At 46.7% G+C, this 16,401-nt stretch overlaps 1 protein-coding gene across 1 annotated transcript; it reads left to right on the top strand.

The window, feature by feature from the left end:
• The first annotated feature begins 8,471 nt into the window (after positions 1-8,471).
• LOC141631478 (uncharacterized) lies at positions 8,472-9,482 on the top strand. The gene is made up of 2 exons (XM_074444143.1): positions 8,472-9,024; positions 9,139-9,482. Exons 1-2 carry the CDS (start codon positions 8,472-8,474, stop codon positions 9,480-9,482), a joined length of 897 nt encoding a protein of 298 aa, XP_074300244.1.
• Positions 9,483-16,401: the final 6,919 nt, after the last annotated feature.

The raw sequence follows: 16,401 nt of genomic DNA, 5'->3' as shown, positions 1-16,401 counted from the left end.
TGTGGAAGGAGGCAAAGCGGAGTTTGAGCTCCTTTGCCACTTCCAAGTAGGCTACCATTTTAGGATCCCTAGCCGTGTACACGTTATTCACGTGGTTGACAATCAGTTGGGAGTCACTATACATCTTGATGTGGTTAATTTGTATTTCTAAGGCTAATTGGAGTCCTAAGATTATGGCCTCGTATTCAGCCTCGTTATTCGTTGCTTTGAACTCGCACCGTACAGCATGTATTATCTATTCCCCCTGAGGTGATTTCAGGACCAGCCCTACCCCTGCTTCCTTCGTGTTAGATGCCCCATCAACATGTAATTCCCATACCTGGTCCCCATTAGCCTCACTTAGGGTCATGATTTCACTGTCGGCTTGTTCTTAAAGGGTGGGACTAAAGTCTGACACAAAGTCAGCTAGGGCTTGGCACTTTATGGCTGTTCGGGGTTCAAAATTCAGGTCGTACCCACTTAGGTGGACAGACTACTTAACCATTCTCCCTGACAGTTCGGGTTTCCTCATTATGGTTCTCAGGGGGTAGTTGGTCACGACTGAAATTGTATGTGACTCAAAATAGGTACGAAATTTGTACGAAGCACTAATAAGTGCTAAAACGAGTTTTTCTAGAGATGTGTACCTGGTCTCTACAGATAACAGAGACTTGCTTATATAGTATACTAGTTTCTGCATACCTTCGTGCTCTCGTACCGAGGGCGCTTACGTAGCCGCCTCACATCGATGTGATACAAGTACAGTATTTCTCCCTGTTCTGGCTTGGAGAGAAGAGGAGGGGTGCTTAGGTACTGCTTGAGCTCCCCAAACGCCTTTTCATGCTCCTGCGTCCATTCAAACTTCTGGCTCTTCCTCAGGATGTCGTAGAACAATCGCCACCTGTCTGAGGACCTTGATATGAACCGGTTTAGGGCTGCTACACGTCAAGTGCGCCTCTGTACATCCTTTGGCTTCTGAGGAGATTCTAACCGGAGTACTGCTTTGATTTGCTCCGTGCTAGCCTCTATCCCTCTTTGCGTCACCAAGTACCCCAGGAACTTCCACGAGGAGACTCCAAAAATGCATTTCAGGGGGTTCAGCTTCATATGGTTTTTTCTGAGGATCGAGAAGGTATTTTTCAGGTGGGACGTGTGTTGTTGTGCCTTCTCGGATTTGACTACCATATCATCAATGTAGACTTCCATTGTTCTCCCTATCTCCTCCTTGAACATTCTGTTCACCACGCGCTGATAGGTGGAACTGGCATTCTTGAGGCCAAAGGGCATCACATTGTACCAGTACAAGCCTCTGTCAGATCTGAAGGCTGTTTTCTCCTGATCCTTAGGGTCCATTTTTATCTGCTTGTACCCGCTCGAGGCGTTAAGGAAGGTAAGTAGCTCATGCCTTGCTGTTGCGTCTACCATGGAATCAATGTGCGGCAGGGGGAACAGGTCTTTTGGAAAAGCTTTGTTAAGATCTGTGAAATCAACACATACTCTCCACTTGTCGTTCTTCTTGGGTACAACCACAACATTCGAGAGCCATTATGGGTAGTTAACTTCCCGGATCTTGCCTGCTGCCAGGAGGTTGTCTACCTCCTGGTTTATCACCTTGTTCCTTTCAGGAGCAAATTTCCGCCTTTTCTCCTGAACTGGAGGAAAGCTGGGGTCTACATTTAACTGGTGTGTAATTACACTTGGATCTATGCCAATCATGTCGCTATGGGACCAGGTGAAACAATCCATGTTAGTACGTAGAAATTCAATTATCTGCTCACGGATGTTACCTACACAATCAGCTCCCATCAGCACTGCTGTTGCTAGAAACTGTGGGTCCAGAACTACTTCGTCAAGTTCCTCCTCGGAAGGTGCGATATACTCCCTCTGGACGCACAGTTTCTGTAATTGCTATGTTGGACCAGCTGTAGTGGGTTTTAGAGCGTTCTTGTAGCAATCCTGACGACATTTTGATCTCCCCGTATCTCCGGTACCCACCAGGGTGTAGGGAACTTCAGGCTCTGATGGTACGTTGATGGTACCGCTTTCATTTCTTGGATCCAAGGCCTGGCAAGTATCACGTTATAAGTTGACGGACCATCAATGACCAAGTACCGTACCTGTTTGTTCATACCCCCTACCAAGGTAGGTATCACTATTTCTCCAAGGGATGGTTTAGTTTCTCCGCTAAAGCCTACCAAGGGTACTGCCTTCTGCACCAGATCTTTCTCGCTGAACTCCAGGTTCTTCAAGGTTTCCAGCATTATTAGATTCACAGAGCTTCCTGTATCTACCAATATCTTTTTAACAAGGCAATTTCCTATAGAAAGGGTAATGATCAAGGCGTCATGGTGGTGTTCTGCGTCATCGGGTATGTCTGCCTCGTCGAATGAGATTGCTGGTAGATCCTGTCATCTGACACTGAAGGAGAACTCTGGTTTATCTCATTTAGTCTCGGTTGCATGGCGTAGCTGCTGAATAAGTGAGACCACACATCTCCGACCCTCTTGTGATGACGCTCACGACATTTGAGTAAGGTGGAGTTGGGGATGGTTAGGCCTGGTCAGCAGTATTGACCTTTCCAGATTTCGCTCCCTTGGGAAGTAGGTGATCCAAGCATCCAGCACTTTAGAGGTGCTTCACTTCCTTTCGTAGTACTACACAATCTTCTGTATTATGACCAATATCGTTGTGGTATTCACATCTTTTGCTGACATCTCTTCTGTCGTTCTCCCTGGGGGTAGGCTTATTAGGCCACCTGACCCTCTTCCCTGGTTTCCTGATTAACTTTAATACCCCAGCAAGTCCAGTGGTGAACCCTTACTCGCTGAGCTTACATGAAGCCTCAGTGCTCTCTGTTTCTCCTGAGACTTTGTTCACTGTGTTCTTGTTGTAGGGTCTGGCTCTTTCGTTCTTCTTCTCTGTTGTGATTTTTCTACTGGACGACTCTGTTCTGTACAAGTCCCTTTTATCCTCATCCTCCTCTAGGCGATAAGTAACCTCTGCCATTTGTTTGACTTCCTCGAAGATGGCACATGGGTGCTTGGTGAGATCCTTGTACAAATCAAAGTCGCGGTGCAGTCCCCTTCTGTAGGCATTGACTGCTGTTGTAGCGTCGCACCTAGGGATAGATATTTTTTCCACATTGAATCTGGCGAGATAATCTCTGGTGGAATCCTCGAACCTCTGGACGATCCGGTATAGGTCACTGGATAATTTTTCTAGCTTGCGACTGCTTGCGAACTGTTGATTGAAAACGTTTACTAACCCCGCGAAGCTGGAAATAGACTTGTTGGGAAGTTTAACGAACCAATGGAGTGCGGCTCCTGACAAGGTGGAACCGAATCCTTTGCGCATGCATGCCTCCTTTTCAGGCCCTGTTGCTGCAACCAACATCATTTTCTGTTTGTACTGGTTGATGTGCTCCAACGGATCCTCTATTCCATCATACAATGTCATTGTTGGCGTGGTGAACCCCTTTGGCCTGCTGATAAGGGAAATGCTGTCCACAAAGGGGGAATCCGCATAACACTCCCGGGTTGCCACCTCCATGGGACGTGGTAACCCTGGGACCTTGGTGAGTAGGGACCTTATATCCTGCAACTGTTGTTTTACATGGCCTCCTACCCCCATACCCTGGTTGTGGGATACTGAGTAGACCCCATATGGATTTGGTGTCCCTCCTGACATGTAAGGAGGGACCATGTAGCTTCCAGGTAATGGTGTTGAGTTGACAATAGGCCTGAACTAGCTGTTCGGAGTATATGGCATATAGGAGCACATCCCGGGATATGCGTTTCTTGCTTACTGTTCCCTTGGATTGCTCCCTGGTACCACTGCGTACTGCTGGTTGTTGGTATGGGATCTGGAGTTAGTGCTCCTAATCCCACAAGATTGAGTACCATAAGGAACGTTTGTGGCATCCTTGGTGGTGGTGGAACCCCTGGTGGTTGGATCGTATCCTGGGTGGCCACCGTTCCTGCAGAATATACTTGCTCAGGTGGCGTGGTTATTCCTGGCGGCAGCATATCCATATCGAGCCTGGTTACTAGATTTTGCGGCAGTAGCCTCCCTGAGTACTCTCTGGCATTCCCCTGGTCGAGTGTTGACCTTGCGATCTGCTGGGTCGTTCCCAGGGATGACACTGCATCTATCTTTTCCTACAAGGACTGGTTGTCCCTTTATAGCCCTATCACCGCCTGCTGCAAAGATGTCATCCCTTGGAGCAACTGATGTACCGGATCCGGTTGTGACGCTCCTGGGAGACGGGCTCCTGCCAGGTGTCCTGGTGATCCTGGGTGCTGCGGACTCCCATCCCTATTAGGCTTGGGCACATGATTGATAACTGGTGGATAATAGGAAACCTTTTGGAAGCCAATCCACATTTGGCTCTGAATGGCTGGCTATATTAGGCATCCCGGCAAATAGAATTTACAAAGCAAAGCAGGTGCGACGATGTTCTCTTATAGAATGGATACACCTGCAAAACTAATCAAAAACTTCGCAAAAATGAGATCAGTCTCAAGGAATAAATTCCTTGAGACGAGAGACAAACTCAAATAAAGCTACAAAATTGCGCCACTTCCCCGGCAACGGCGCCAAAATTTGACAGGGCAGTCGTATACCTATCAAAACTAACCAACTGGCTCTAACTAATATAGCTATGGAAGTCGGGTCGATCTCCACAGAGAGATGGGTAAATGTCAGCTTTGTCTAAGTTCGTCACGGTAACCAAATTGGGGGTTTTAATTGGGTTGCTGTTCTAAACTAATGAGAATGAGAGAGAGAAAAAGCAGAGAAAAAGGATTAAATAGATAAGGAAAGCAGCTAAGACAGACGGTTCACCATGATCATTCAGTCAAGTAATCTAAGTCTCAGGTCAATGCGAGTATGGTCTGAGGAGCAGTGAATATCTCCTTCCGGTCTCAATTTGCCCTAAAGCACAGATATCTTAGCTTCTGCCCTCACTAAAGTGCCCTAATGTTCCCTACGAGTCTCACCCTTTACAACCTTCCGGTCCAGGTCAAGGTTTACTATGATAAAAATGTCTAATTGCGCCGTCTCAATTAGAGATACAATTAACTGCAGCGATTAACAACAAAGACAACACAAGCATTAACCTAATATGGCAACTACTATTCCTTCATAATCATGGATCCCCTAGCCTTAGCAAGAGGGAATTAGCTATGCATCACCATTGAATTAACAACAATAACATATAAATGATAGGAATTAAACATGATAATAAAAATAAGATGTAAACAAATAAGCAATTGCAAAATAAAGGAAGAGGGGAAATAAAAGCATTAATAGTGTTAAGAATAAGAACAAGAATTAAAAGGGAATAATAATACCGAATACAAGTTCGACTCCGAGTAGCAAAAGGGTAGAAGGAAGGTAAAATGAAGAAGCAGTAGAAGTTTTTCCAGTGAGAAGTGAATCCCCTAGAGTTGCGCAGTCTACTGTATTTTGTAGTATGAGAAAATTCTCTCTAAACCTAATCCATAGCTTAATTACAAAAGCCCATTCAAAAATAGGCGGAAAAACACTATTATAGGCAAAACCACTCGATCGAGTGGATATGAACTACTCGTTCGAGTAACTAAGCGTCAAACCTTTCGATCGAGTGTAAATAAGCCACTCGATCGAGTAACTCCATGTATTGCCTACTTGATTGAATACTGGGACTGCTCGATCGAGTACCCTTCAGTATATAAAGCATTGCCTACACGTATGTTCTGAACGAGATACCTTGTCGGGCATATAATGTTCCTTCTGTGAAGCTACGAAAAGCAACAATATGATACTTGTTCTGGTGGATAAATAAGAAGTTGGTGCCATAACTTAAAAGTTTTGGGTTTCCTATTATTTTGTCGTACCTACTGAGAAATAGGACTGGGGTTCTAGCGGATAGATTATGGGCGTTGTACCCCTTCAGATGAACATTGTTTCATTGTAAGATATTAGTTCAGGCGCTTACGGCACAAGTTCAAAGTTTATCATACGTATAGTTGTGTACCTGGTTTCTACAGGCAGCAGAGACTTACTGATGTAGTATGCATGTTTCTGTGCTCCCTCGTGCTCTCATACTAGTACAGCGCTGACTGCCACCTCTGTAACCGATAAGTATAGGTACAGGGGTTCTCAAGGTTCTGGTTTAGAGAGTAACGGAGGTGCACTTAGGTAGTTTTTAAGGTCATGAAATGCCTTTTCATGTTCCTCTGTTCACTCGAACCGTTTTCTCTTCCTGCCGATGTCATAGAATAGCCGACATCTGTCTGAGGACCTGGAAATGAACCAGTTTAGGGCCACCACTCTTCTTGTGAGCCTTTGCACGTCTTTTTGTTTCTTGGGGGATCCCAGCTGTAGCACTGCTCGGATATGTTCTGTACTTCCCTCGATTCCCCTCTGGGTGACTAGATACCCTAAGAACCTTCCGGAGGACTGTTAGGCCCAAAATTTGGATATGGGCTCGTCTGGGGCAGCAGGTCTGGAAGCAGTGTGAGACGCAGGACATCAGGAAGCCAGGGTGACAGTATTAGCGAGTAGCGTAGAACGTGGGCTTTGATCCGCATGGAAGAAGCATATGAGAGTCCTACCAATTACCATATCCAAGGAAGGAAAGTCCTATTCGGTGTCAAATTAAGAATAACTTGGAAAGAAAGCAAGAAACCCAAGCTAGTCGAGCTCTCCCTATATAAAGAGCCTCAACGCAAAGAAGAAGGGGGATAAGAAAATACAAGAAATATACCCTAGCATTCATAGCGAACGCACGAACTGTATTTCCTCCCAAATTATAGTGAAAATATTGGTGGGATTCCGTCTCCCTCCGCGGTTGTTTCCCACATCGGGTTTTCCGCGTCACCAAAATTGCTTGTGTTCTTTACTTACATCGCACATTCAGATTAGCATACAACAAACAATCAAATCGCAATTCAGACCTAACGTTAAGACTACTTTAACCCTAAATTGGTAGAAATTTACTAAAACAGTTTGGCGCCCACCGTGGGGCATAGTGTTCGTCTTCGTTAGTCAGTCTACACAGCAAGCATAACATGTCCGGACGCCGGGGAAACCAACCTGTAGCACGGCGGTGCCCCAAAGAACGCGGTACCGCCCCCTACCGCAACACATGTACCATCTCCTCGGCAACAGCAGCACGCACAACCTCGATTCAGACCACCACTGCTGCCAAAAAACCAGCAGTTAAGCAAAGCCAAAGTTCCCAGGTAGCAGCAAGCCCATCTTTGGAGAGAATACAGACTAGAGATTCAGGAGTCGTCCAGGGACGACAAGGAGTCACACAGCCTGAAAGGGGAGCACAATCTAGGCAACAGGCTCAGGCTCCTCCGAGTCCCACCAGCATCATGATAAGAAGATTGGACACATTAGCAAGGACAATCCGGACAATGCAGAACGAGAATAGAAGCATGAGATCCCAGATGCAGGAGGACAACAAAATCGTCCGAGCACAGATCAACGAGTTAAGGAGCCATGCTGCTAATTCGGCCCCTTGGATGCAGGAAGACAGATCCGGGAGGCCACCAGGAGAAAGTGGGGACCGGAGGCAGACGCGGGTGTTGCCACGGGAAGTGGCACTTAGGCTAGACATGGACGCAACACCACAGTCAAGAGGAGGCTTGATCCCAACAGGACTGGGGGCATTGACACCATATGAGGAGCCAGCCCATAAAGAACCAACACCCGCGTCAGATGCAGAGGGACGCCAGCGGAGCAGAGCAGCAGCTGCGGTCCCGATGATTAGGGCCCCAGTCACAAATCAAGTTGAGTATACCTGGGAGAGCGGCCCGGCTGCAGCAGCATCGCAGATGCGCCAACCAACAGTCTTGGGACAGCAGAACTTCATACGAGGAGCCGAACATCAGTCACAAGAGCATCTGCGACCCACCGGAAGAGAGATATACATAGAACAACAATACCAGGAACTGCGAAGCCTCCTCCGGAGGGTCCCAGGAATGCCGCTGCCTATGGAGATGGCTGCGCCAGTAAGCTACGCTGACTCGCCGTTTAGTGACGATACAGCTACGGTGGCTTTACCAAATGGATTTAGCGTCCTTACAATTACCCTCTTCGATGAAACCACAGACCCCTGCGATCACATTAGCCAATTCAAGCAGAAAATGATGGTTACCACTGCCATAGGAGCCTCAAAAGAGGCATGTATGTGTAAAGGATTTGGTTCGACCCTAACCGGAGAAGCACTACAATGGTTCGTCGGCTTGCCTAATTGGACCATATCTTCATTCGCCTATCTGGTCAACGCATTCAATCAACAGTTCTCCAGCAGCCGGAGAACACGAAAGTAGCCAAGTGATCTATATAGGATCGTTCAGGAAATAGGTGAATCAATCAAAGATTACGTCACCAGGTTCAATGCAGAGAAAGTCTCAATACGAAGCTGCGATATGTCCACTGCCATCAACGGCTTCAGGCAGGGCTTGGACAAGGAGTCAAACCTCTATAAAGAATTAACGATGTACCCTTATGAGAGATTCGAAGAAGTCCAGCAGAGAGCTACAGCAGCATTAAGATTGGAAGAAGATATACAAGCAAGAAAGGGAATAACAAACTTCGACAAACCTGACAGGAAGATCCTTACAGAAAAGAAAGACGAGCGAGCTAAGCCATACAGCAGACCTAATATCAGCAGAATAGCAGAAAAAACCCAGCAAGTTGACGACTCCCAGCATCCTCCTAAGCTATCGGAGTACGGATTTAACACGGGAATGGAAGGATTGTTTAAAGCGCTGCGAGGCCTAGGTGATCAGGTTAGGTGTCCAAAGCCTCCCACTCAGGATCGACCCAACGACGACAAGGGCATTAGCAAGAGATGCGAATGGCATCAGGACATAGGTCACAGGACAGAAGACTGCTACAGGTTGCGAAAGGAGGTAAAGTTCCAGGTATGCATGGGAAACTTGGACCACCTGTTATCACGTGGGGGCAAGCAGGATAGGAGAGAAACAGCAAATCAAGTGCTTCCTTCTGCTCCACCCTTATGCACAAAGATTATTAACGTGATAACAGGCGGGTCCTAGCTATCCAGTTTAACATATTCCGCCGCTAAGAGGAAAGCCACCGGAAGCAAAGGAAATCATCCACAAACTTCATACAGAGTAAGCCAAAGTAATTTAACCCCAGTAACCTTCGACGAAACCGACACAGAAAGCGGCGCAGAGCAACACGACGATGCCCTGACTATAACGTTGTCCATTGGCAATTGCACCGTACGAAAAGCATTAGTGGATACAGGGAGTTCTGTGAACCTCATCATGCTTGAAACCCTCAAAACCATGGGTTTTGATAAAGAGAACCTGATAAAGAAATATGTGCCCCTGGTGGGATTCAGGGGTGAGACTGCGCATTCAGTAGGTGAGATAACCATCCCAACATATATTGAAGGATTTAATAAACTAGTGAGATACCTAGTCATTGAGGGTCTAACCACCTACAACGTGATACTAGGAAGACCATGCCTGCATTAGATAAAGGCGGTTCCCTCAACATATCATCAGTGTCTCAAGTTCCCAACACCATGGGGTACGGTCACAGTAAAAGGAGATCGAGAGGAATCAAGAAACTGCTACGCTCAAGCCCTCAAGACTACAACCAAGCTCCCCTCATAGCAATTATAGGACCGGGGCACCTCGACAGAATACAAGGAGCCTCCCTTGGAGGAACTGGACCAGATACACCTGGACGAGGAACACCCGGATAGGACAGTATTGATTGGGGCAACTTGCAGTGAAGAGCTGCGCAGCCAGCTGACTTAATTTCTGAAAACCAACATGGACTGCTTCGCTTAGTCCCACAATGATATGGTAGGTATAGACCCATCTCTTATTTCACATAAGCTAAGTGTGAACCCAGGCTGCACCCCAGTCTAGCAGAAGAGAAGAAAATTCGCGGCAGAACGAAACGAAGTCATTAACAAAGAAGTAGACAGTCTCTTGGCAGCGGGTAAAATTAGAGAAGTTAGCTACCCTGAATGGCGTTCTAATGTGGTAGTTGTGCCCAAGAAGAACGGAAAATGGAGGGTGTGTGTAGACTTCACAGATTTAAACAAAGCTTGTCCCAAGGACCCCTTTCCATTACCACATATCAATGCAATGGTGGACACTACTATGGGACACGAGGTACTCACTTTCCTCGACGCCTGGAGCGGTTAGAATCAGATCAAGATGCATCCACAAGATCAAGAGAAAACGGCATTTATGTCAGAAAGAGGCATATATTGTTACAAGGTCATGCCCTTTGGCCTAAAGAACGCAGGGGCCACTTAACAACGGTTGGTAAATAAGATGTTCAAGCAGCAAATAGGAAAGACCATGGAAGTATACATAGACGACATGGTGGTAAAGTCCAAAAAGGCAGAAATGCACATGGAGCACTTGGCAGACACCTTCCAGTCATTAAGGGAGTTTAAAATGAAACTTAATCCGTCCAAGTGTTCGTTTGGAGTATCCTTGGGAAAATTCCTAGGGTATATGGTGACCCAGATAGGAATTGAGGCAAGCAAGGAACAAATAAAAGCAATACTCCAGCTGGAGTCACCGCAGAAACCAAAAGATGTGCAAAGGCTGGCAGGGAAGGTGGCGGCATTAAACAGGTTCATATCAAGGGCTTCAGATAGGTGCAAGCTGTTCTATGATATATTGAGGAAAAGTCAGAAATTCGAATGGACCGAGCAACATGAAAAGGCATTCACAGAACTCAAAAGCTACCTAAGCACGCCACCGTTACTCGCAAAGCCGGAGCAAGGGGAGCCACTATTCTTGTACCTCTCGATCACGGAAGCGGTGTAAGTGCAGTCTTGGTCAAAGAACAAGAAGGAGTGCAAAGATCCCGTATATTACATTAGCAAGTCTCTGCTTCCTGCAGAGACCAGGTACACTTCCTTTGAAAAACTAGCATTGGCTTTGGTTACTGCTTCCTATAAACTGCGGTCGTACTTTCAATCTCACACCATCCACGTAATAACCAACTACCAGCTAAAGACTATTATGAGGAAGCCTGAACTTTCGGGTAGAATGACTAAATGGCCAGTACATCTTAGTGGGTTTGACTTACAATTCGAACCCAGAACAGCGATAAAATCCCAGGCCCTAGCAGATTTCGTCTCTGACTTCTGCCCTTGTACCCGTGGGGAGGCAGAAGAAGGAATGCTGACAATAATGGGGAGTCAGGATAGCGAGATATGGACCCTATACATTGAAGGAGCCTCAAATGCAAGGGGAGCCGGTGTGGGTTTGGTCTTCGATCACCTAATGGTGATCTGATAGTACAAGCTATTAGGTGTGAGTTCAAGGCAACCAACAATGAAGCCGAGTATGAAGCCCTTATACTTGGGATGTAGATGGCATCGGGGCTTAAGCTAAGCAACATGAGGGTGTATAGTGACTCCTTACTTGTGGTAAATCATATAGACAACGAAAATGTGGCACGTGATTCAAAAATGATAGCCTACTTGAAGATAGCCACAGAGCAAAAGTCAAAGTTTAGAACGTTCAAGATAACTCAGGTGACATGAGATCAAAACGTGGAAGCAGACGCCCTGGCAACATTAGGGGCCACCTTCCAGCCCACAGCGCTGTCAAATATACCTATCACCCATGTATTAACTCCAGCCATCCAGAAGAAGCCAGATCAGAATACGGTGAAAGAAGCAGTACACACGCAGTGTACGCAGGGAGCCAGGACTCTGGTTTCCACAATAGGACAGCAGGATCCAGATTAGAGAGTACCGTACTTAAATTGGCTAAGGTATGGGACACTCCCTGGGGATAGAAAGGAAGCACAAAGTTTCAGAATCAAAGCATCCAGGTATATCTTGATTGATAACATCCTCTTTTGAAAATCGTTGGCAGGACCATGCCTCAGGTGCTTGAACAAAGAGGAAGCAGAAACAGTACTGCAGGATGTGCACGGCGGAGAATGCGGGAACCATGCTGGAGGACGAAGCCTGTCTAACAAAATCTTAAGACAGGGGTATTTCTGGACAACCATGCGCGCAGATGCCGTAAATCATGCCAAACGATGTGAGTCATGTCAAAAAGCGGCTCCAGCAATCCACCAGCATGCAGAACCAATGCATCCGATTATCTCTCCATGGCCATTCATGATGTGGGGCATGGACATAGTAGGTAAGCTTCCCAGGGCTCCAGGAAACATAGTGTATATGCTAGTTATGACTGATTACTTCTCAAAGTGGATTGAAGCAGAGGCAATGACAGAGATAAAAGAACGACAGGTGATCTCTTTTATCAAGCGCAACATCATAAGCAGATTTGGTTACCATCCGAAATCATATGCGACAATGGATCCCAGTTCATATCAGATAACACCAAGGGCTTCTGTGCACGATGGAACATAACACTGAGAAAGTCAGCCCCCAGATATCCGCAAACCAATGGCCAAGCCGAGTCCAGCAACAAAATCATTGTGGAGAACCTCAGAAAAAGGCTGAAAGAGTTGGGGGGAAATGGGCAGATGAACTACCATTAGTACTCTGGTTAGACAGAACAACACCGAAAATGGCAACAAGCCAAAATATATTTAGCCTCGTATACGGAGCAGAGGCAGTGATACCCTCAGAAGTTCTGGTGCCAACGCACAGATACAGCTGTCAGACGGCAGAGCAGAACAAAGTCGAAATAGCTAGGAGCCTGGATACAGTTGATGAACAGCGAGAAAGCGCCTACATACGTATGGCGTCATATAAACAATCTGTAGCAAGGACATATAACAAGAATGTCAAGATCAGGACCCTTGAAGTGGGGGACCTCGTACTCAGAAGGGTATTCGAAAATACCAAGAACCACAAAGCAGACAAGTTTGCCTACAAATGGGAAGGGCCATATCAGGTCGAAAGCATTGTCAAGAATGGGGCATACAGGTTAATGACCATGCACGGTCAAATCCTGGATAAAACCTGGAACATTCGTCACTTGAAACGGTACTTTGTCTGACAAAGTGCCAAAACTTTAGTGTACAAAGGACCTTTCAAAAAAAAGGGGGGGAGGGGGTTAGTATATGCTTTAGGTATTGGTGTGTTTCAAAAAACTTTTTTCTTTTGTTTTCCCTAGTTTTTCTTTATTTCAAATAGAGTCGTTTTTAAACCAAGTAGTCCAGGCTGTGGCTTACTGGATCCAGGTGTTGCTCTGGAACACATTGAGATAGCACCAGGTAATTTGCACTACTTTGGAATTTATCATGCTACTACGAAGAAAGGCTTTGGTACTAATGTTGGCTACTTGTTAGATAAGGGACACTTTGAGGGTCCAGCCCCTGCCATGTGAGGCTGCGAAGACATTTATCTTAACTCAAGCCACATGGGGAGCATACGCCGAGGTAGCGCGCATGGTACGACATACTAAGACCACCCATACCTTAACGTTAATCTCAGTAATTCCATAGCTATGACGTAGAGCAAAAGGTGCGCGCACGGAATTTCTAACGTCTGGAACCACAAGGAACGCAACATTCCTTGTTAGTCAGAAACAGTCAATGAAGGTATGCTCTAATCAGCTAATCCTAGTGATAAGATATTTTACGTCATGGGTAAAATATGTTATCAAAAACTTGTCACCAGGAGCAAGTGTTGTGCACCTGGAACCAGGTCAGCTTCCTGGATATACCTATGTGGAATCACCACTCCAGAAATCAATGGAAAAAAACGGAAGTATAACAAAAGCAGGGCCTAAAACCTGGGCCCAGAACCACTTTAAGTTAAAGCACCTGCTACCTGTAGCAGGCACCATCAGAGTTTAAAGCCTACATACCAGCAGGCACAAAACGAGCCAAAATAAAAATAAAACGTAAAAGAGTTTTTTACAAACTTGCACCACACCTGGCCAAGTCCCCAGACAACTTAAAATTTAAGAGAGGTCAATCCTCTCAACAACTGCATCCTGACCATTGCTCTGCTCCCCGTGCTTCATCTGCTTCTCTGTTGCAGTGTACCGAAACGACCTCGGGAGTTTCAAGAACACCTTCACTCTGCTCCGCCAGATCTCCTCTGATCCCAGATAGCCCAGAGATATCTATGGCGGTGAAATCAGGCTCCGGATTAGCAGCCTCAGCTTCAAAAGGGAATAGGGCGCTCAGATCCATACCATTGGGAAATGCACAAACTCGGCCAGCTCCTCCTCCAGGTTCCAGGATGTGTGCCTCCCCTCAGTATAAGCACGGATGCAGTCAATCCGCCCATCAAAAGCAGTGTAGGCTCCCATGTTTTTGGCTAGCTCAGCCATCTCTTCAGCACGGGCCTCTGCCTTTGTCAGCCCAGAAGTCAAAACACAGTTAGCTTCATGGGTCCTCGCCAGCTGGTCTTTAGCTGCCTCCTTCTCCTTTAAGGCCACATGGAGCTGCTCCCTCAGTTTTGTACAGGTAGATGTGAGCTCCTTATTCTTCCCCACAGAAGCCAAGCACTCAACTTTGGCCCTCTTCCGCATCTTACGAAGGTAGAGGGATGATTGAAGAGCCTGCCATAAAGAAAACCATCAGTCAAGGAATTACAGGGGCAGAGAAAGAGAGGGGCCAGTAAAGGAAGACTTACAAGGAAGCAATGTTCAGCAGCCAGGTCAGTCATCTCCTGGGGGGCAGTCGAATCAAACGCCCTGGAGCAAGCTGGGGTCAAGAACCTCTCCAGTGCAGGCTAGTAGCTGGCATGATCAGCATCTTCAAAGTTGGTAGGGAGGCGCAGCAGCAGCTCATCAGCATGGACAGGGGACCCAGGGGCACGTGATATGGGAGTCACTTCGATAGGTTCTGGAGCAGGCCTTGAGGCGGATCTCCTCCTTGAGGAAGCAGGAGAGGTGAAGGAGTCAGCAGTTCTTTTCCTGGCGTGGCGCATCAGGATCTCAGAGGCAGAGGGTCTAGCATTTCCTGCGGAGGTACCAGGACGCAAGAAGTCAGAATAGAGAACTAATGGGCAAGGAAGATTCTAGAGATTAAAAGAGGATGTTTACCAGAAGACATGGTCTTCAGGGATGGATAAAAGCTTGGCAACAGAGATTGCTTCGTCTTCAGATTTCTCAGGGTTCTTGAGTTCTGCGTCAAATCAAAGAGTAAGAACAGTGAGCGACAGGGGCAATCAAAAATAGACATGCAAAATACACTTACTCTTGGCAAAAACCCAGTGCTCGAACAAGTAATCAGCGTGGATGGGAAGAGATTCAAGTTTGACATAGAATAAATCCTCGTACCACCCATCGTCCTTCCCTTTAGCCGCCGACTGGAGTAAGTTTTCAGTCTTCTCCACGGCCCTGAAGGTGTATTGGCCATTCCCCAACGACCGACACTCAAATCTATGGGCCAGATCTGACAATCCGATCTCGGCGCCCAGACTGTTGTTCAAAGCAACAGTAGACAAGAGGATCCTCTATGAATAAGGGGCAATTTGGGCCATGGGAAGAGAGTTCAGGCGGATGAACTCTTGGATCATTAGGGGAAGGGAAACTTAAGACCAAGGGCGAAAGGGTAGGTGTACAAGCAGATCCACCCCGCATGAAAGGCGTCTGCTTTCTGACCGGGTTTGGGGATGAGGATCACCACATCGTCACCTAGGCCAAGCAAATCTTTGATCCTGGGGATGTCCTCTTGGGTTAGGTGAGAGTCGCCGGAATGTGGTCTTTTGAGAACTCCCTGCGAAGGGAAGTCGTCGTCCTCTATAAGGTCTATGGTGGTAGATGAAGATGACGTGAGACGGGCTTTGGCCATGGCAAATGAGGAGAGAGAAGCAAGAGTACCTGAAGACGTTGAAGCAGAAGGGTTTGGGGAGACGGAAATTTGAAAATTTTGAGGAAATGAAATAATGATGAAAGAGAAAGAAGGGGATGGGTGAGATTGAATAGGAGAGGGTAGTTGGGGTTTTGAAGAGTGTGAATTAAAATGGAGTATGCGAGAAGTCACTCAACGATACACTGCAATTTCCCGCTCAAATAATTAGGGTTACGCTTTCGCGGAAAATTGGGGGCAAACTAATAGGCCCAAAATATGGATATGGGCTGGTCTAGGGCAGCAGGTCTGGAAGCAGTGTGGGACGCATTACATCAGGAAGCCAGGGTGACAGTATTAGCGAGCAGCGAAGAACGTGGGCTTTGATCCGCATGGAAGAAGCATATGAGAGTCCTACCACTTACCATATCCAGGGATGGAATGTCCTATTCGGTGTCAAATTAGGAATAACTTGGAAAGAAAGCAAGAAACCCTAGCTAGCCGAGCTCTCCCTATATAAAGAGCCTCAACACAAAGAAGAAGGGGGATCAGAAAATACGAGAAATATACCCTAGCATTCATAGCGAACGCACGAACTGTATTTCCTCCCGAGTTATAGTGAAAATAGTGGTGGGATTCCGTCTCCCCCCGCGGTTGTTTCCCACATCGGGTTTTCCGCGTCACCAA

The sequence above is a fragment of the Silene latifolia genome, chromosome Y, assembly GCF_048544455.1.
Source record: "Silene latifolia isolate original U9 population chromosome Y, ASM4854445v1, whole genome shotgun sequence".
Lineage (NCBI taxonomy): Eukaryota > Viridiplantae > Streptophyta > Magnoliopsida > Caryophyllales > Caryophyllaceae > Silene > Silene latifolia.
This window is presented reverse-complemented; position numbering and strand designations above follow the sequence as displayed.

Excerpts from the sequence above, each read along its gene's own strand:
- LOC141631478 (XM_074444143.1), top strand. The coding sequence starts at position 8,472 with ATGTACCCTTATGAGAGATTCGAAGAAGTCCAGCAGAGAGCTACAGCA. Across the intron at positions 9,025-9,138 it reads GATTATTAACGTGATAACAG|TAACCTTCGACGAAACCGAC; the intron begins GCGGGTCCTAGC and ends ATTTAACCCCAG.